A 22,536-nucleotide genomic window follows, 5' to 3' on the forward strand; every position below is an offset into this window, starting at 1 on the left:
TCAAGCGCCCCATTCACTAATGAGAAGCACAAACAGTGTTTACGATGCCACTCTGTACATACACCAAAATGCTTGTAGGTACATTTGTGCAGTCAGGAGTTACCTAGACTCAGACTAATGGACTCTATTAGACCAATTTGTTTTTGTACACATGTCCTTTGATCAGACAAATGGTGGTCAGCTGTATTCAAGGAACAATCAATGATCTGTCCTATTTTTTCTTTACATTTCTGAAAGAAAAAAATAATGTAATCAATAGAAGTGTATTTAACGGCCATCTAACGGCTCAACAGATCTCATCTCTATAAGCCGTACCTTGACTAACTGCATAGCTTTGAATAGATTTTCCGTTTCTTCAGCAGTTTCAAAATAATTATGTATGATAGATCATAATCTTTTATCCATCAGCTAGTGTAGAAAGCCAAAGAAAAATGTATTTCAATATTTTCGCTGAAGATCCCATCCTGCTGGAGGCCTCATCAATAAAACAACTCATATACTTTAAGTTAATCTTAAGATCATTTCCCCTTTCTTCATAAAAACAAATCAAACCCACAAAAATGCCTGAGAGAAGTAATGTACACAATTAAAAATCAGAAAATTTATCAAAATGAGCTAATGCACAAATCATTGCATCAGTTGTTGCATTCATAAGGTCGTACTTAACCTTTAATTCACAAACAAATTATGAATGTTGACTCAAATTAAGTGTTAAATGATTTATAATTAACATCTCACCTAATTGAAGTCAGCTCTGTAGATAATGTGGAAACATCTCACACTGCAGTTGATCAGTCAGCTCTAGCAGGAACAATATGAAGCTGGTTGTGTCAGACTGGTTGCCCAGATTGGCCATATACTGTATGAGAGGCTGACCAACGCTAGTGGTGATTTTGTAATTTCGTAATATTGACCTACAAGCGGTAAAAACATACAATATCAATGATTTAATTCGAAGGAGCGCCCCCTCCCTCTTACTGTGTATTATCGCTGACCTGTTATCACCGTTTCCTGTGGATTCCTTCAATTAGTTTTGCTTTAATTAAGCAACAGATGTTTACCCTCAAACGGGGGCCTTCAGGATAAGGACACAAGCCTCAAGACAAAAGTAAAAAATAAGATTTAAATTAGCTGAAGAAGCAGGCTACAGGCTAGGCAACTAAGAGTAGCTCTTAATAATAGACTTCTTGTGATAAAAAGGCTTGTCGTGTTATGCATATGAATGAAATGTCTTAGGCTATGTTATTCATATGAATATGTGTAGCAGAAGTCTGAGTCATGATGTTGGTGGTGGTCTCTTGCAGGGTTGTTATTGGGAAGTAGCAGTGAGCCATAGCATTCCTTGAAAAGGAGGATCAAAGGCGTCCAGGAGACACTTAGCCTCCTTCACACAGCCGTACAAGCAGGCTGCTGGCTTCACTGAATTTTCAATTGAAAAAATAATAGGGGGAAAAATAATATGGGAACATTTAATAAAGTGTTTAAATATGTTTGTGTTTATTATTGCTTTAAAAAAAAAAAAAAAAAAAAAAAAAATCTATATCCAGATTGAGACCTGCACGTCCAAATACTGTGACACAACCATCAAATCATCCTGAACAATTTTAGCATTGACAGTGTGTCCCATGTCTTTGATTCCCGACATGTGAACGTTCAGTATGGGAGGTGAAATGTCACTAACAGATACGATGCACTTCATAACGTGTGTTCATTCAGTAACAATGTGCTTTTGTAAGTGGCACTCAGAGTGTAAGTATAATGTTACTCAGGCTGTCATATTTTATACTGGGAAGTAAGGAGTTAGTGCGGCTAATAGGACACTGAGTGATTGATGAGAGATCATGTCCTTCAACTACAGAAGTAGTTCTCAATATTTTTGGCTTGTGACTCCGTAATATGAAGCTATGTGTCTATTTGTGATCTCAAGTTGTACACAGTTCAACCAAAAGTTTTCTTTCTGGTTTGGTCTTTTTCATTAGAATCATTTTGAAAACGTAGATGTGAAAGACTATTGAGTCCAAAAAGCATTTACACAATTTTTCTCAAGTAGAAAAAATTTTTTCCCCCTCTTAATTTCTGTTTTTTTTTAAATCATCTCACAACACCTCAGATTTCTCTTGTGACACTCATAAAATAAAATTTCTGCCAGACTCATACTCACATACTCATGCTCACACTCATGCTGTTCTGTAACTGACCTCTGTCAAAAAAAGTCATTTTTCCATGCAGGAATTATTTACTGATTATTTATTACAGCACCATATCTTTAGTCAACACAAAATCAAGCAAAAATGTCCCAAAAACTTATTTTTTATAAAGCTAAATTTTGCTACTAAAGTTCAATATAGAGACTGACGTTTTATGCGTTCTCCACATTCTCCACATATGGAGTCATGCACATAATTTTTATTAGCTCTGAATGGATTGCTTGGCTATTTTCCAAGTCTATAAATATGTCACCATAAATCTGCTGTAGTATCAATGGAAGACTTGCTCAACAGACAGACACAGTTTACATTCAAACCATACCCCCTTTTTCAATATAAGAACTATGTCATTAGTGTCTGTGTTCAGTTTTTGAAAGCAAAAATACACCTTTATGGATTGTAATTATGGAAAAAGAAGATGACTTATTCAATTGTAGGGCTTTGTTTTCTGATTAAATATGGTGGCACATTTCAGTGTAGAGAATAAGCAAAATTAAACAAAGAAGATGGTTTGCTTGCCACAATTTCTCATACCTTTCCTGTATATTTTATTAGTTTAGAAAACAAGATAATACATCTACACATTTTGCTGAAATTATACTTCTTACTAAAGAGTTTCCCTCGACACACCACACAAACAAAGGGAAAGGGGATACTGGCCTGATTTGTGTTTTACAATAAACATACTGAGGCTGCAACTATTACCAAAACTTCTCCGAATCCAAGGTGACGTCTTCAGATGTCTTGTTTTTACTGATTCAGTTTAATATTAAATATGACAAATCAGAAAATCCTCTCATTTGACAAGCTGAAAGCCAAATGCAATGATATAAGAAGCGCAAAATCTTGTACTGAGCTTTCAACTGTTTTGATTAATGTCCTTGGTAAAGAAAAAGCTTACTTTTGTGATCCCAGCATAAAATTAACAATTTTTGGAAACTGAGATGTATTATGTGTTTGATTTTGATAAAAAGATTGGATAAAAGCCATTTAATAAGTCTCAACTTTTAAGATCTTTCAACTGGACTGACCTATGACCTCTACAGAGTGTAGCTCCTGCCAGACCCTTTCTGTCGGTTGGTAAATGAGTTTATATTTTACAGCTGAGAAAAACCAGTGTTCTGTATCTCAGAAAGACTTCAATATTTATATAATCCTATAACTAGGCTGACAGGAACCAAATCAGGCAACATTAAAGTCACAAATTGTAATTATGCCAGTACTCTGAATAGAAGTGTCACGTTGCACTGTAAAGTATCTGTCCTCCAAATGTACTTTAAATTGTAGTTTACAGTACAAAGTGTATATATAGATGGATTTTTTTCCAATTTCTTTAATAGTCTGGTATTTTCATGTATGATATTTCCAAAATCTTGGCTAATTTGTGATTTATTTCAATAATTTTTTTAGTATTAGGATTAATCAGTTACTGTGTGTGTATGTGTGTCCACTTACACTTACACGAGCAGTCAAATGAGAGATGGAACTGGGTGGTGAGAGATTTTAATCTTAGGTCATTGTTTGTTTTATACGTCAGATTTACTGTTTTTTGTTTCAAATCTGATATTGATGTAGTTATTAAAATGGAATGTAGACTCAGTGGTGCCTAAATATACAATTAGGTGCATAAGTACTTGGACAGTGACACAATTCTCATAATTTTGCCTCTGTACACCACCACAATGGATATGAAGCAAAGCCACCAAGATGGGATTGAAGTGTAGACTTTCAGCAAATGAAGGACGCCATCATTAGGCTGAAAAAACAAAACAAACCTATCAGACAGATGGCAGACACTTTAGGGGTGGCCAAATCAACAATTTGGTACATTCTTAAAAAGAAGGAATGCACTGGCAAGCTCAGCAACACCAAAAGGAAGACAATTAAAGTGGATGATCGTAGAAATCTTTCCTTGGTGAAGAAAAAAACCCCTTCACAACATCTAGCAAGGTCAAGAACATTCTTGAGGAGGTAGCTGTATCATTTTCAAAGTACACAATCAAGAGACACCTTCATAAATGTAAATACAGAGGGTTTACCACAATATGCAAACCATTGGTAACACTCAAGGACAGAAAGGCCAGACTGCAAGGATTTTCATCCAAGTATTAAAAATAATCATTTTATTTATAATTATGTTGGTCTTTCCAATTACTTGGGAGCCTTGGAAAATGAAGGACTATATAAAAAAATGTCTGTTATTCCTCAACAATCACATCTTGATGGCTTTGTTTCAAATCCAAAGGGGTGGTGAACAGAAGCAAAATTAAAAAAATGGTATCACTGTCCAAATACGCATGGACCCAACTGTAAAAACAAATGCTGCAATATAACCATTACTAGATGTCTCTATTTTGAGTGATGTGCCGCCTGCTCCTGCGAGATCACACAAGGTCACCATAGATTAGTGTTTATCTAGGTTATGCATGTTGTTCTTCCAGCCACTCTGAACCCATTGAACTATAGAGGGATAAGAATGACATGTACATGAACAAATGCAAAATGTAACCAAACAAATGTATACTAAATGTCAGCACCTGATAGCCTCACCACAGCATGAAGTAGTTCTACTTGGTCAAGATTGGATTATCCACCAGCCAAAGCAGGCAACTGCCCTGGGGCCCCCAAATCTGCAGGCCCGGCATTATTACATTATCTTGTGGCCCTGCTTTGGGATCCTGTGTCAAAATGTTGTCCAAACACCTTGGGTATTCAAGCTAATTCTGTGCCCACATGGTACATTTTCCTAAATAAAGTTGTATTGTTGTTTAGTTGTTATATCTGTAAACTCCTGATCCCCTATTCCATCTCCAGACACCATAGATCTGCTGACCAGTAATGGTCTTCATTCCCAAGTCACAGTTAAAACTAGTAGATTCCCCCTCCATTCATATCCTTAAAATCCGTCCAAAGACCCATCTCTTTTTTTAGCCCTTTCAGTGGTCATAATGCAGACATGACTTGTCACACTCCAAAAATATTTATTCTACATTTTTATTTATTACTTATTGATTTTCATAATTATGTGTAATTAATTGTGTAAGAGTAATGGCCTAATAATAATGTAGTTAAATATGATCTCAACTTAGAGCAGGTCGGATTAACTACTACAGATGCCTTCATGACTTCCTTTGTGTTCTACCAAAACAGCTTGCTATACATACGCACATCTGTTTAAGGGTCAAATTCAGCACTTGATGTTTTCAGTTATAAATAACTTACAAAGTTCATTTATTTTTAATCAACAGGTGTCATAAAATATTTATCGTAGACATAAATTATGAACTCTGAAACTCTGTTCTATAGAGTGTAGTAAAAATTATTAACAGGGCTGATGGTGCAATGGTTTTCCCACTGAAACTCCACAGAGCACTGCGAGTTTTTTGAGCATTCATTAAGATCTGGCATAGACTTCTAAACTTGCGATGAAACTTTAATATACCATGCAGTAGGTACTGCCATATTGTATGCGTAAATAAATCAGATAAACAAGATATTACAGTGTTTTAGAAGTAATTGTTTTGATGGAAGGAAGTAATATCCCACCATTTAAGCATCAGAGAAGAAAAAAAAGAGAGAAGGTAAATTACACTACCTATAGTTTTTATGTTTAATGTGGCACTTAAATTATAAAATTGGTTGCCCGTCAAGGCATTTTGACAAGTGGAAGACTGTGGTGCTGTAACATAATAACTGAGTAGACCAGACATCTTATTTTCTTTACCTGGCTTTAGCCTTTCCCAGAATTAACTGCGGAGAAAACCGAAGAAAAGGACAGGTCCCCTGTTCACCAATAAATCATTTTCATAGCTGTTGCCGCATTTGTCTCTAACCCATCTGACAAGTAAACATGGACAGAATCAAACCCTTTTTGCTGGACCAGGGCCATTGAAATTTAAAGATTAACTCAAAATTTTATATTTTGTTAATCAAAGGTTGAAAAGCCTTGAGATATAAAAAATGGGCAAAGTGATGCAATATTTTTAGACAATGCTCAAGCCAAGATTAAATTTTAGTTCACCGAGAACTGCAAGCATACCATACATTATTAGAATAAGTAAGTAAAACTTTATTTAAGTACAAAATACTTTTCAAAACACAGGTTACAAAGTGCTTCACATTTAAATAATTAAACCAGACCGCAAACAAAGTTGTTAAAGAATAACAACAAACTGGGGCAAACAGTCATCAATAACATGCAGCTGAGAGCCAGGTTGTTGCTTTGTTTACGGTGCTCATAGAAAGATAAAGGCCAGAATAAATAAGGACTACCACACATGGACATGCATATTTATCAACCTTTCAAGCTGTTTGCTCATTATACAGTATTTGTCTGTTGGGGTAAGCTGCATGTACAGCCCTATTTTGGGCCATGCTAGTGGCATGTCTCTAGGGATGGCAAATGTTGGTCTGTTGGAATCCACCACTTTGGTTCAGATTGAAATATCTCAACAACTACTTGATGAACTGAAATTCAATTTTATACAGATGTTCACAGTCCCCAGAAGATGAATCCTATTGTCTTTCTTATAGCACCACTAGCATGTAAACATTTTAACTTCTGTTTGGAAATATCTCAATAGCTACTTGATGGTTAGGCACAAACTTTTGTACAGACAATCATAGTTCCCATACAATGTATCTGAATGACTTTGGTGCTCTCCTGACTTTTCCTCTACCACCACCGTGAGGTTGACAGTTGGGGGTTTTGAGTGAAATGTCTCAACAAGTATGGGCTAAAATGCGATGAAATTTGGTACAGACATTTGTCTACAGAATTGTAGAAATCCACTTTTCCAATTTTTTTTGGGAAGAATATAATCCCAGTGGTTTACCTCACCCAAAAAGTAAGAGTAAATTGTAAATTGTAAAATGTGGATTTGTGATGGTTAAGTTTCCGGTAATTGGGTCTCTCTAATGCTCACCTTGGATTATGACACAAATGATATTAGCATCTTATCTTTTGTACAAGTGAATGTTTAACCAGCTGTGGAAACTTTCTTTCTTTCTTTCTTTCTTTCTTTCTTTCTTTTTACATTCATGTAAAAAGGCATATTCCTTTTCTTTATCTTAAAAATCACTCTCAATAAATAACAATTATTATTTAAATCATTTACAACTTTTGTAATATGTGACATATGCATAAATATTAACTTTGAATGAATTCTTACAAAACCATCCCTAATTATCAGGTTACATAAAAGTTACTGGGTTACAGTGAAACTAATATCAACCTCTGCACATTAAACTGAACGTGAAGGAGGCAGAAAATGTTTGAGCTAAACTAATAAATAAAAATGTAACAACACTGATGTTTTTCTTTGAGACTGCTGATCTAGGAGCTTGTGAAAAACTTCTCGTTTGTGCTTTCACATGTTATTTCTGCTGCAGAAAGAAAAGTTTACAAATGATTAGAAAGAGGACTGCTTTGATCAATAGTGCGTAGACAAAAATAAGCTCAAACTCACCCTCAATGGAGGAGAATAAAAATTGTTCTCTATTGTTCCTGTGATCTTATTATACACATCTGAATTCTTCTCCTTTGACCTTAATTTTTCTACGGGGTCAAAACAGAGGTTTCTTAAATGTTATGCTTCATTATGTTATTTTTATGATTCAGATACATTGTCATTGTCTTATAAGACAAGATAAGACAAGAACTCAGATCACATGAATACTAACCTTTGTGATGTAGTGGATAAGTGCTGTTGACTCTGAAAAATAAAAATCGGGCATTGTTATAATTTGGCCGGCAAGATCTTACTCAAAATTCAACTAATTCATTGAATAAACCTCCACAGTTTCCACAGTAAGTCAGTGTGTTGTGTTTGAATAACAAGATTGCATTAATTTAAAACAAAACAAAACAAAAAAATTTCACTGCTCAGTAGTTAATGTTAAATAGAAGAAGTTCCACAACTGGGACAGACAGATTACACAACATTAATACATTAATTTATAATTAATGATAAATGTCAAATGCTGAGTAACCAGAAAAATAGAAACCCATGTTCACTGTAATAAAATCCAATACAATAGGCTTATGGTGATATGTTAAATTATGGTGATATGTTAAAATGTTCTAGGGCTCTTTTTCAAATATCTTGCTTCTCCATAATAATAACCAATTACAAGAAGCATCTTTCAATATAACACAGTTCAATGCGAAACCATCACAAGATACAGCCCTAACAAACTTTACATTTAAGTCTACACACAAATAATAACATTTGCAATCTAAATAAAAGGAACTTTTATTCTAAGTGATTGGTAAGTATTTATTGTAGGGATATTGCATTGCATAACATAGCACATCAGTTTTTTTCATTCACTATGAAAAGCAAGATCATGAGCAGCATTTCATTCAACCAATTAACCATCGATTAATTCCTTAGTTATAGTGAACAAATGTTTTAATGCAATTCAATTAAGTATTTCTTTATCAAGAATCAATTAAGTCATGTTAGTTAAACAATTTGTGGGAGAAACTATTCATATTTAAGAACATTTATGTCATCTTGTGCATATGATCAATTTAGGTTGATATAATGAGGTTTAAATGGCCATATTGGGCCTTTACAATCCTGACCTGTTTTAAGCTTACCTTTTCCTCTTCACCAGACAATATACAATTATTCCGATCACTGCTACAATAATGAGACAACACCCAGCTGTTATGATAGTAGTTCTTCCAGTAGCAGCTAAGCAGTCACAGTTTGAGAAATCTGAGAAAAAACAGACCTCACTCAGAACACATTCAAAAATATAAATGTCTTAGTGGTTTATTTATTTTTTGTGTAAGTTTTTCTTTTTCTTTTTTTTTGTCACATACCTATGACAGTTAATACATGGTGTGCTGTTTGACTCTGCCCTGTGACAGTATTCTCAGCAGTGCAGGTGTATGTCCCACCTTCAGAGTGTCGGCTCGATTGTATGACGTACACAGCCTCATGACCATTAGTCGCCTTTCCTTTAAATAGCCAGGTGAACTTGGATGATGGAACAGACATAGTGGAGCAGTAGAGCATTGTCAAATCTCCAACATGCACAGATTTGGGTCCTACGACGGTCACATTGTCAGGTCCATCTGTAACACAACCAAAGAATCAGATCGTATGAAGTTACTGTAGTTTGGCTGTATTTTTGTAGAGGTGTTCGGTTACGTTAATGTTTCCAGCATACTTGTTTTGAGGGATTTAATTTGATAGCGTGTTTTATACTTGGCTTTTAGTCTTAAGAGTCAGACACATTATCAGACAAATGTCATACTGTAGTGGACCATTGCTAAGAATTAATGTGTTTATCAGGAAGTGCTAATCACATTTAGAAGGCTAAGCAACTAAAAAACTTCAAGAACTTTCCCCTTTCAGGCTCAAGCTGTGTTTCATCCTTAACAAGCTCAGTTAAACTAATGCTTTTTTTTTTTATCTTGGAAATTGTTAAGATAAGGGTTAAACCCTGGCCAAACGTCCAACCTCATTGATGATAGGGTGATAGGGTGAGACCAAAATAATATGGAGAACAAAAAGAAGAATTAATTTAAAAAAAAAAAAAAAAAAGAGCATTGCAAAAGGCACAATTTGAGTCTTTGGTCTTAGAAGGTAAGATTACGTTGATTTGTTTTAAATCAACATTGCTCTACCAAAAAAATTTACAACCAAACGGTTTTATCAAATTACATATGAAAAATAATTCTTGGAGTCCCCTGGCCAAAATACCTTTGCCAATGAAACATGATTCCATTTCCTAATACAGCATTTGGAATTTGTGCACCCTCTTACATGTAAGCACTTAAACTGTAAATGCAGGTAATGTCAATTAAAGTTTGTGATGGTTTCAGGGCTCAGGGTTTAGGATGGGCCTTTGGATTGAGCCCTAGAGCCAGAGTTGTGGTCTGGGTCTGCCCTACTGAAACTAATCAGATTTGTATGGAGTCCGAGTAACTACCATTTTAACTCAGGGATGGTTTGTAGCACAAGTCCTTTTGGCTTAAACTCACACTGGATGACAAGATTCACTGATTGGCTGATTCCATTACTGACACCATTCGACACGTTGCACCTGAATGGTCCCTGGTCATAGCGGGTCACATTGACTATGGTGAGAGTGGAGTTTCCATCAGTGAGCTGAACTCTGTCACTGGCTGTAACCTCAGAGCTGATGTTGAGCCAGAGGAAAGAGAGGGAGGATCCAGAGGAGGAGCAGGACAGACGGACAGAGCTGCTGAACTCTACCAAGTCTGTGGTGTTGGCACTTATCACCACATTGGAGATATGTGCTATGGGCAGAAAAAAATCTATGTTAGGAGTCATCAGCTGAAAAAAAAAAGATTGCACAAATCACTGCAATCTCTGAACTTTAATGAAACACTGTCATGACATTGGAAACCTTAGTAAGTACTAAGTGCTACTTATTTTATCCTTTGGCAACAAGAAGTCATTCACTCCAACTTACATTTCAGTACAGTTAAAACTGCTGGTTGAGATGTTTGAGTTTTCATAGTTATTTTGTTAAAGGCCTGACAGCTGTAGTTCCCACTCTGACTCATCTGAAGGTTGATCAGTCTGAGCTCCGGTCCAGTATCAGACAGCAGGTCTCCATTCAGAAACCACTGAAACAGAGCAGCAGGGCTGGAGACAGCTGAGCACATCAGGCTGATGTCTGACCCTTCATCATAGTATTCTTGTGAGGGAGACAGTGTCAGATCAATATTTTCTGGGCCAACTGTGGCAAGAAATATAAAAAGATGTAGTCACCGGCAAAACGGGAGGAAATAACAACAAAAGAAAACTCAAATAATGTTAGTGGCTTGAGGTAAAAAGTGTACATGACATACAGCTTGACTCAGTCTCAACACTAATAACTGCTTTATATCAGTCAAATGCAGAAACGTTTATACTGTAGTGATCACAACCAGGACAATGATAAAAAGTTACTCAAGCAAATGAAGCTGGAAATTTTAAACTGTCTGAGATTTGAATGAAAATGAGGAACATGCCAGTTTGTAACTCACAGATGATGAAGAGGTTTACTGGATCACTGATGCCATTACTGACAGGATTGAACACATGACACCTGAATGGTCCCTGGTCATAGCGGGTCACATTGACTATGGTGAGAGTGGAGTTTCCATCAGTGAGCTGAACTCTGTCACTGGCTGTAACCTCAGAGCTGATGTTGAGCCAGAGGAAAGAGAGGGAGGACCCAGAGGAGGAGCAGGACAGACTGAGGGATCTGCTGGACTCTACCAAGTCTGTGGTGTTGGCAGTTACTGTTACATTGGAGACTGGTGCTGTGGGTTGAAAATAAACCGAACATTTTAGGAGTCACAAATGCGGGAATAAAGATTACACAAATCAATTGCTTTGACTTTTCTACCCTGGTTCTGTAGCAGGACAACCACTAAAAACAAATGTATTATGTCCAGTACAGCATATTAACATATCTACACTGAATCTGTGTCAAACTAAACAGTCACCAAATAATGATTATTATTTTATACATTTTCAGGTTGAGAAAATACCCTAACCCTACACACCAATGATGGATAATTGTAACTTGTACCCCTCTTGTTCCCTGTGTGCCATTCAGAGTCAGGTTTTATTGAACTGATAACAATATTGCATAAGAAAAAGTCTGCAAGAAAGTTACACCCACAGCATAATTGCTAATTATGCCACAGTAGCTGTAAGTTAAAGACAAATGAAAATTGAATTTGAAAATCAGAATCACAAGAGTAGCCCTGAGAAGATTTAACTACTCCAAAGTTTTGACACAGACCAAAAAATTGCAATATTTCAAGTAACCATGTCTTACACTGTGCAAAAAAAAGTCTGTTAGTTTTGGTGTAGTTTCCACTGATTCCACTGAAATTTTGGCTTGAAATGACACATGCTCTTTTGTGTTCTGCTTAAACCACATTTGGAGGCAGCAACGAATTTTCAGTATGTTGTACAGGGAAACAGTGATGCATGAACATACTGTGTAACACCAGTCTGCAGATTCCTCTCTGATGTCCTCCAGCAGTGTGTATAAGGGTGACTGTGTATTCTCCAATGTCGCTGATAGTCAGATTACTGAGCTCCAGAGATCCAGTAGATCTGAAGAGGGTAACCCTGTCTGTATATGCTGGGCCAGTTATGTTTACATTACTCGAGGTTATTATACTAGAACTACCACCATGGATGTCTGAAAACCCCCAGGTGACAACCAGGAATGGTGATTCTGGTGGAGTCACTGTTGTGGTGAACATCACTGTCCCTCCAACAGCTGCAGTAAGACTGTCTGGTAGCACACCAGCTCCATGGCTTACAACTGGAGGAGACAGGTACAGCAGGTTTGAAATAAATGCAATTTCAAACTTGAGACTTGAGATGACAATGCAAAGTGGATCACTGGGAGAGTGTAATCAGTTTAAAAACCATTTGAAATACTAATCAAATCTAGTCTTCAAAACTGTGAGAGAATATCTGACTTAGATAGGCACTACATCTTTATTTTTCTCAATTTTTTCATGTTTATTACACATTTTATATATATATATATATATATATACACACACACACCAAAACACTGTTGGTACAAGACTGTCATTTGAATTAAAAAAAAGATTAGATTAGATGTTAGGTCTTTAAAAAGCTTATCTGTGTGTCTCAGATGTCTGCTCTCATGCAAATCCGCATAGAACAGACACTACCAAGATTCATTTATATGTTAAGTAAGTACGTTTCAAAGAATAATAACGAAACGTAAGACAGCATTACAAGACGGAAGCTTTGATCTTACACTTTTTATAATCAACACTGGTGGAATTATGTTAATAAATAATCTGAAAGATCATGACCTGACAAGAATTGTGTGTGAAAGTGTTTTTAGAGATGTTTATCTCTCACAAGCAAAATAAAAACCTTCTTATATGCTGAAATGGTAAAAGCTCACCGGAGATGGCTCCCAGGATGATCAACGGTATCACAGATGTTTCCATGTCTGCTACTGCCTACAGGCACATAGAAGGTGCCTTCTGAGGAGAGGTGTTGTAAATGTGTATGTTTGGGGGGAGGGACTGTGGATTTCTTCACCTGTTACAACCTTTACATCTTTTGTGGTGCCTCACTCTGGGCACTGCTGTCAGTGAAAAACAATTAGGAGGAGCCATGCAAATAATGTCACTTGGGTGTCTAATTTGTTGTTATAAATCAGATTAGAAAAAACAAACTTCAGGCACCCTCATCAATCAATTATATAACTATATCAATGCACATGCAGCATATAGTATTAAATCAGTATTATTAGCTCAACTCTAACTTCTAGATTTTGTGCTCTGAACTGCATCAACTTTGTTGTTATTGTTATAGTCTCTGAGCTTTACTGAGCCAGACACAAGCAGTTAGCTCTGACAATCTACCCAGAGACGCTATGGAAGATAATTCACATGGGTTAGCTGCGAAAATATCCACATGACATTGGGTGAAAAGGCCAAACAATTTATTCATAACTTTTTTTTTAATCAATCTTACAATAAATTCCTTATTTACAAAACCTAAAACCTAAGTTTGTCTAACTTTGTAGTAATGACAGAGAAAGTTTACCTTTTTTTTATTTTTTTATTATAGTGTCATGTATTGCTAAAAACTTAAGGACAAGGACATGACTGAAACAATTATAAAACAAATATCTTGAATAAGAGTTATGTTTGTTCAAATCAATCAAGATTTGTTCATGACTGAATATTCAGAGTAGACTAACTGCTTTTTCTTGACATATTGATGGGATGAAATCTGGTGGCATGTGGTTCCTGCACTCTGACATTTTCTCATGCCTTCAAGTGTTTACTACCTCTTGCAGCCTAGCCAGTATAGTATGTTACACTGATATGATTATTTTATAAGCCATTGAACTCGATGGTGATAAAGTCATATAACCACATGCTGTACAAGATCTGCTGATATTGTGGGTATATTTAGACATTTTATCAGAGACAGTGGCAGATTTTAATGGTTTTATCCGCGCAACAATTAGTCATCCCTCTGAAGTTTCTGAAAAGCAAATTTTATGAGATTAAATCATCATCATTTATTACGTAAACTAGCCAGAGATATTAACTTGATGAGAATTGCACAATGTCAGCTACCCAGAACACAGACACACCGGCACACAGGTATTTTTCTATGCCGACAGTATGATAATTATTATGGTTGTAATCAAATTAGCTTGACCACTGGAAGAAAGAGTTGCCTCTTTGGCGATGTGGCATGACTGAACAGGGAAACACAGTAGTCTAACTGTTTTGAGTGGTGTTTGAGGTACATCCTGCTGCTTATTAACCCACGTATTGACTTTGATATAAAGTTTTGATAAAATTTTTCCACTAGCTGCGTAGTTTTAACTGTCCCAGTTAATAAATGTCAGTTGTGTATCAGAAGAAAAGAAATACGGTGGCAAGTGAAAAATCGTCCTTAACCTACGTGTATCTACTAACTGTGTCTGTTGTGATACTGCCTGAACTTAGTCAGAATGGGCATTAGTAGGCACTATATTGTAGAAGCTGGGTCTCCGAAATAGTTTCAGTGTAGAAGCCTTTGTAACACATATAGTCCATACTCATACATAAATAGATTCATACATACACATCAAAGAGATTGCCACAATGAACGCTTTGCTACAACTCTCGGTAAAATTTTATTTTGTTAAATGAAATGATGACTATTCATTTTAACCAACCCGTAATACTTAATAACAACAACATATACTGATGACAGTGAGTTATATATATATAATCCTGCTAATCTTACAGGCAATCAGCTTCTCTCTATGAGCAATGAGATCATGAGCGATTTCTGTGCGTGTTTTTGTCTGTGCTCTTTGCACGGGTTTGAAAAAAGAGCTATCATGTATTACCATTCAGCAGTTAGGATTCAGCAACATTTGAATCAAACTCTCATGACAGTTGTCGGGTTGTTCGCTCATGTTGCCAGGCCGGTGTCAATCTAATCTGTCCAAACCACACCCACATCTTGACCTATGATTGATGCTTATTTAGTCATGGTCATGTTACAGAAAAATACTTATTCAGAAAGTTTTCAGTTTGCACCGCTTGCAATTTACCTTTTAAACAGAATACCCTATGATCAATTTAGGGGCAGCAGAGAAATGGCAGTGATTAACAGTAATAAAAACAATAACAAGTCCGTCTTTTTTGTTGTTTGATTTTCTGAGCTCCTGCAAAAGAAAAATGGTGTAACAACTGGTTAGAGCATGAGGATGCAATTTACAGTAGCAGTGTTTTCAGCTTTAAATAAAGAAAACAATTGCATCAAAAAACGACCCCTTGATGCCCTGTCTCTCTCAAATTACATATTCCCCCTTTTCATTACCAAACAATAACTAGTGCAAAAACTCATATTCAAAGAAATGTAAGATCATTGAGTTTCTTCTGTGTTCTCATACACCATTGCATGGTTTGCACATAAATGTTCTTCTTGTTCTACAGTGAAATACTGTTTTGTTACATCAAATCAGCCATTACTCCATTTAGTAATTTCTGCTATAGTTGTACTGAACTTTTGTTTGTAGTTTAGTCATAAAGTTAAATCAGATGAATACTAACCTCTCTGAGGTGGCAGAATATCGTTGTTGACTCTAAATGTTAGAAATAAAGCATTGGAAAAATTAAGTCAAACAAAAAGATTCAGACAAGTCTTTCGCTTTCTTTTGTTGTCTTTCTGCCTCCTTGTAGTTTAAGATATTGTGGATTTAAATAAAATTTAGGGCTACTCATGAAAAACACTTCTAATAATCACATGTTCACTGTCAAAAGAGGGACATTAGGATCCCAGAAGTGTTTCACTTCTTGCATCATGTACCATTCTTCATATTTTAAACCTGCAATAACTGAGTTTTGGCCAACCGGGGGCAGTAGAAATAAACTGTGAACACAAAATTGACATGTCATGACATATCAAGTTGATATGGCGATATTACTGTACATGCTTATTTACACATCAAGCAGTTACAGGCCAACATTATAATTTATTTGGAGCTGAATTTCTGGCCACCCGATGAATTTAAGTCCAATACTAACTCTCTTGTAGCTCTGCTTTTGCCTTTTGGTTTCAAATCTTACCTCCTGACAGAAAAATCTGACTTTTTAGCTGCTATATGCTTCACTATTTTCACCAGCTAGTCGTTAACTTAATTGTCTACCGTTTGGTGCCTGAGCAAGTAGCATACAGCGAGGTTTTAGAACTTTTTCGCTGACAACAGCTGCTGCAACAGCAGCTACAACAGCTATGACACATCCAATTACTATTTCAGCTATGGCACCAACTGAGAGACCATCAGGTGCTCCTTCTGTGATCGTAGAAAATTAAACTTAAGAGGAAAATTTAAGCACTTCATTGTGCAGTATCAGTCATTATATAACAACACAAACACAGCTAAGAAGTACTGTTTAAATTGATGCAGAAAATACTAGTATAGCAAAATATATAATGTAAATCATTATATATATTCTAAATAAGAGGACAGGGTCAAGCACAAAGCAACAGCAGTAAAAATCTGCATTACAAGCCATTGTCAGCTTGCCAAATAAAACACATCCTGTTAGTACTGAAGATAAGCAGAGAACATCTTTAGGACTCCTGCTACTCTTCACATGATTATCAATGTCATTAGACACAATAAGATATCCAAGACCATCAACATAATCAGAAATGCATACCAGCTTAAAACACTGAGGACAACAATTTAATATTTGCAGCCGTAATGAGCATGCCAATAAAATTGCAATGCTCTATGTAGAAAAATATAAATCATCGTAGTAAAATGTAAGTCATTGCTGAAATTAACGAAGCATTTCAGTAAATCCTCACACTAGTGGCACTCATTTACTTGAAAAAAAATAAGTGTAAGTGTGTCAACTAAGCCATGTAAAATTCATTATATATTAGCTCCTAGGCGTAGATTTAAGTAGGCCATTTATTTGGCCCACTTAACAACTGCAGTTGGAGCTGCACTAGTGGCTGTGACACACAGCTCATGGAGCTAAGGCTCCATGGAGCTCATGGAGCTATGGTTCCTTCTCTGAGCCATAACTCAGTCAAATCTGAACACACAGACGTGATACATACTTTTCTGATTCAGTGTGCGACTATAAATTCGTTTAGAGGTCATATAAAATGGCGCTCCTTATAACTGTGGAACCTGCCTGAGAGTCATCACGTTTTTAAGTTTTCTTCAGTATCCAAGTAATCCAGTGCTAGTTGGTTGTAGATCCATGGGTACTTCGCAAACAGGGACTGCCAATAGCTTATTCCATATACATCTAATGGTGCCAATGTGCCAAAATGTAACGTTAAACAAATGTACAGTAGGCTAAAAAAAACAACAAAAAAACCGGGTGAAGTTTTAGCCTGAATGACTCCATGGCAACATTAGAGCTCTTCCCTAAGAGCCGTATGGGAACTATAGCCCTATAGTATATTAGTAACTCCTAATAATAATAGGAGTTACTAATATGAACTTAGTAATGTTGCACTATCCGTATTTTTTTGACAACCCCTGCTTTAGAGTACTAGGCATTTCCCAGCGACATAATCCAGAGAAATTGACTTTTTAAATTTAAAGCAAAACTTCCAACCTGAGTTTGACCTGATGTGGTAAGACTTGACTTATTAGGGACTTGATTTTCATAATACTTGAAAGCAAGGCTGATGTTAGACCACAACAGAGCAATTAATTTGGCAATTAATTATAGCTCTAAATAACTGTAAATTCTGGTATATAGCCTAGATGGATGGAGTGCAAGTATTAATGCTTGTTCTTATCCTGTACTCCTGATCTCGAAAAACAGGGTGCTTGCATGCCTACCACTTACTGTGGAAACCAAAAAGCCAGTGTGTTTCGACTTAATGCTTCTTCCTTAACAAGGCATATTAATATAACTATTTCTGGTATGAAAATCTCAGAGATATATTTGAGGGACAAATCAAATAAAACTTTCACTCACGTTAATTGTCAAATATTTCATGAAAGTGCTTCACGATACAGAAATGTCTAAGAGGACGATCAAGCATTTGAAAAACACTTTGCTGTTGTCATGATAGTTGAAACATTTTTGAGTGTTGAATTGTGAATTAAATGTGCTGTTGTTGCTTTTTGCTGTTTTTTATAGCTGGGGTATCTCTCTCGACAGGATCTGCGGACTTGGCCAGTGTGTCCATGTATAGATATTACTACCAGTGCGTTAGCCACATCATCCTACGTGAACAAATCTGAACTACTGCTTTAACATATTCAGCAATTGAAAAATAAATACACATGACATTAAAAATTATGCACAGGAAAAAGGAAAGCATTGGAAAGTACAGGAGCATTTAACAGCAAAACATTAATAATCTATTATGAATATTCTGTTAACATAATGTATAACAACAATGCAAATATTAAAAAATACACAATTGCACCTGAATAATCAAATACATAATTATAATTCAATAGCAGGGACAATTTGTGTTTTAAAATGTTTCCAGTGGGAAAAGATCCTCTTATATCTGCTGCATCAAGTTTTTAAGAGCTCACCTATGGTGGCTCCCGGGATGAGAGAGTGTATCACAGCTGTTTCCATTTCATCCGCAGTATCATGTACATATAACAATGAAAATAGGGCGCTCTCTTGAAGATGTCATTCAAATTTGACCTAATTTGACCTTTAACTGGTTTTAGTATATAAAGCCCATAAAAGGAAGTAATGTGTAATGGGGATTTCCCCATGTCTGGAGGCTACAGTTACTAATCAACAACGTCTATGATTTGCAACTTTAACATAATAATCTTAAGGTCTGTGGGTCTGTGTCGGTAATTTAACATGGTTTTACTATGGCATCTGTTTTGTTTAATGTTGTTATGATGGCAGAAAAAGCTGGTGGCAGGTATTTCCCACTCTATGATATTTTCAAACTTTTATTCCCTCAGTTTCCCTTGTTAAGGTTTAACACTGATACAATTAAATATTAACATGCTGAACAGTTTTCATTGGCACTACGTTTGATCAAAGAAAGAGTCCCTACAAAACTTATGATGGTGAAACGCTTATCCAGAATAAGCAGTACATGCTCTCAGTAGGAACAGGGACAACAAAAATGGATGTAATCACATTATGTTTAACTTAGTCCAGGACTCTGTGGGCAAAAAAGTAATCCAAATGTAGTCTCACAAAGCCATATATTCAAACAGGATTAAGTAGTTTATTAATGCCTGCTCCTATTTCAATCTATACTCTGCTAATAGGTTGCCCTTGAACACTGTTGTTCCAGTTTCCATTCTCTGCCTCTGAACAGCGATTAGCATTGAACTTTGTCACTGTTAATACCTCCGGAAGACTCATGGCACTCATGGAACGATAGATGGCAACGAGTTTTGGGTAACAGACCGCTGTGGTGTCTGCTTAGAGATGAAAGTAGACCGCACTGGTTGATGCTTTATGGCAGCACATGGGCGCACCCTTGTGGAACGCAAAAAATAGAAATGGAATGTACAATGAATGATGGTGTTTATTAACAAACTGCAGAATGTGACACAGAGTTTATTATAGTGACAGTATGATAAGTCCTTATCAGGCTTCAGTCAGTGTTAAAGAACATTAAATACTTTATCACACTTGAAAAGGATGAATGACACAAGAACAAAGCAAATCAGGTCTGTTATACAACAACTAAAAGGTGAAGTAGTGTCAAGAATGATTTATTAAAGCTGAATCTGTTAACCGCCATGAGTCCAAAGCTGCTTTGCTACTATAGCAGATAGGTACACTTCATTTATTTTACTATGGAATTAAAAGGAAAGGGACACAGCTGTAAGTCATTAAACACATACAAAATAATGAATGTCACAACTGTATATTACTGAAGAACATTGATAAAAAGGAATACTGCAGGGACAAAAGCAAATGCAAAGGGATCACTGGTTTGCAATTTTGTAATTTATCATTCACAGACTTATTTTATGTGAACATAACATTAAGGAGACACAGCAACAATGTTAAGCACAGAGCGATAATCTAAAATAAACCTAAGTCTTTAGACCAACATGTGTCCCACCGAGGTCGGGACAGTGCAAACAATCATGGACATAGAACCACTGATGGTAGTAGAGGAGTCATGATCAGAGTAAACAAACACATTACTCTCTCTCTCCATTTACACACATCAGTACAAACAGATAAAAGACATATGAAAGCGAGAAAGAGACCTCAAATACCACGCAGCATGTGGACCTTAGAGGCTTCCAGACCAGTAATAGCATTACGAGCGGTGCAGATGTACATCCCCAGGTGATGCTCCTCCATCTCATGGATATGGTGCACAGGCCCGTACATCCTCATCTGTCTGAACGTCCAGAAGAAAGTTGCCTTTGGTAGCGAGTTAGCAGAGCATCTAAGAGTGACACTCTCATCGAGTTCTGCTTCAATTGGTGTCTGAATGATTTTTGGTTTGTCAGGTCCGTCTGAACAGATGAGGAAGAAGAAGAAGAGGAAGGAGACTGTTAAAAAGATAATAACGATGAGACTGAAGGAAAAAGCCTTACTGTAAGGGCTTAAGCAATTGTAACATAATACTCAAAATGTATAATAAGAAGAAAATGTATATAACTATTAAAAAAAAACATATTATAGTACAATTCAAAGCACTTACAATAGACTTTAAGTCTGCATTTGGCTGTCTCTAAACTGAAATCATTGCTGACATGGCAAAGAAACTCTCCAGTGTCTCTCCGGTCCACAGGGCTGATAGACAACACTCTGTTGCCATCATGGAAGCTGAATCTGTCTCCGGCGACCAGGGGTTTGCCATCTTTCATCCACACTTTGGTAGTCACAAAGCCGTCAGCATTGCAGGTTAGATTCACCGAAGTTTTACCTTCTATTAAGTTGTCTGTTGGGCAGGCTATAGTGGGTCTTGACACTTTGTCTGTTTACAAAAAATAAATCAAAAGTTAATTGGGTGACACTCTACCAAAGCAACGTAATTATCTATTCAATAAAACATAATTCAATGTGTATTGTGTATGTGTACAGACATTTAGCAAATGACAGCTGATTTTCAGATAATACACAAGCATCATTTGCAGCTCTTTTTTAGTATTAAAAGGGGTGTTAGATTCATAAATCTTACTTACTCTGTACTTCCAGCTTAACAGTTCCTTGAATCTGCTCTGCTCCGTACGGGATGATGATTAATTCATATTTTCCGCTGTCTGTCTCTGTCAGATTTCCCAGTACCAGAGTTCCAGTAGATATATTCAGAGTGGTCCTGTTCTCATAGCCTTGTCCCACTACGTTTACACTGGTTGAGGTTATTACATTGGTGGTACCATTGAAGCTCCAAGTCAGTGCGAGAAATGATTCGGCTGCTGGGCGTACAGATGTTGCGAAGGTGACACTCCCTCCTGCTGCCCCACGAAGGAAGTCAGCAGTGATTACACCGGCTCCATGGCAAAGACCTGCTGAAGTATCAACATATTTAACCAACATTTCACATCTTATAGTTTTATTGATGATAAATTTGATCATTACTTCTAATGTCTTCTGTACCTGAGGAGAGGAGCACAAGAATGGCTGACCTTTGAAACGTATAGGTCATGGTGTATTACTAAGTTTAGTCCTCTTGTGGGGTTATCTGACTTATCTGCCACCTTTGTTATTGCAACAATGGAATAAGTATCCCTGAGATTATCTGCAATAAATGAAACATGTCATCAAGACGTCCATAGGCTTGGGATGCTTAATTATTACCTCCACTAACCTTTGGTTATTGTGGCTGTCCAGACTTACATAAGCTTGGGCAGATATTTTGATTATGAATCATTATTACATCATCATGTCAGAAGTTTTAGGAAAAAAATATAAGCACCTACAGTCACGCTAGGGGCTCTCTGAGATATACCAGGCACAGTAGTACTTTGAGCTAAATGCTAACATCAATATGCTAACATACTCACAGTGACAATTTTAACACACTAATGTTTATAATAATAATAATAATATAACAGTAAACGTCATTCATACAGCAACCTTCGAAACAAAGTGCTTTACATGGCTGAAATGCTGTTAGATCTAACAGCTAAAACAACAACAATTACTGAATCAACTAAACCAAATTATATGAACAATACTTTTGCTTAGTGCACTTCTGTAAATGTTAAATATTAAAGATGCTCTACAACTCAAAATGAAAGATTTGATTGTATCTTGAACTGCTGCTCCCTCCCTATACAAGCCTCAGGGAGAAATAAATATCAAGAAAGATATCCCGCTCAGTAAATCACATCAATG

At 36.4% G+C, this 22,536-nt stretch overlaps 1 protein-coding gene across 1 annotated transcript; it reads right to left on the minus strand.

The window, feature by feature from the left end:
* Positions 1-7,583: 7,583 nt before the first annotated feature.
* Positions 7,584-13,191, minus strand: LOC120783997 (carcinoembryonic antigen-related cell adhesion molecule 5-like). Its single transcript, XM_040117409.1, has 10 exons — positions 13,146-13,191; positions 12,189-12,521; positions 11,221-11,499; positions 10,662-10,931; positions 10,207-10,485; positions 9,040-9,294; positions 8,812-8,932; positions 7,890-7,921; positions 7,676-7,764; positions 7,584-7,592 (listed from the first exon to the last, which is right to left on the minus strand). Exons 1-10 carry the CDS (start codon positions 13,189-13,191, stop codon positions 7,584-7,586), a joined length of 1,713 nt encoding a protein of 570 aa, XP_039973343.1.
* Between the last annotated feature and the right edge of the window lie 9,345 nt (positions 13,192-22,536).

Source organism: Xiphias gladius, chromosome 22, assembly GCF_016859285.1.
Source record: "Xiphias gladius isolate SHS-SW01 ecotype Sanya breed wild chromosome 22, ASM1685928v1, whole genome shotgun sequence".
Lineage (NCBI taxonomy): Eukaryota > Metazoa > Chordata > Actinopteri > Istiophoriformes > Xiphiidae > Xiphias > Xiphias gladius.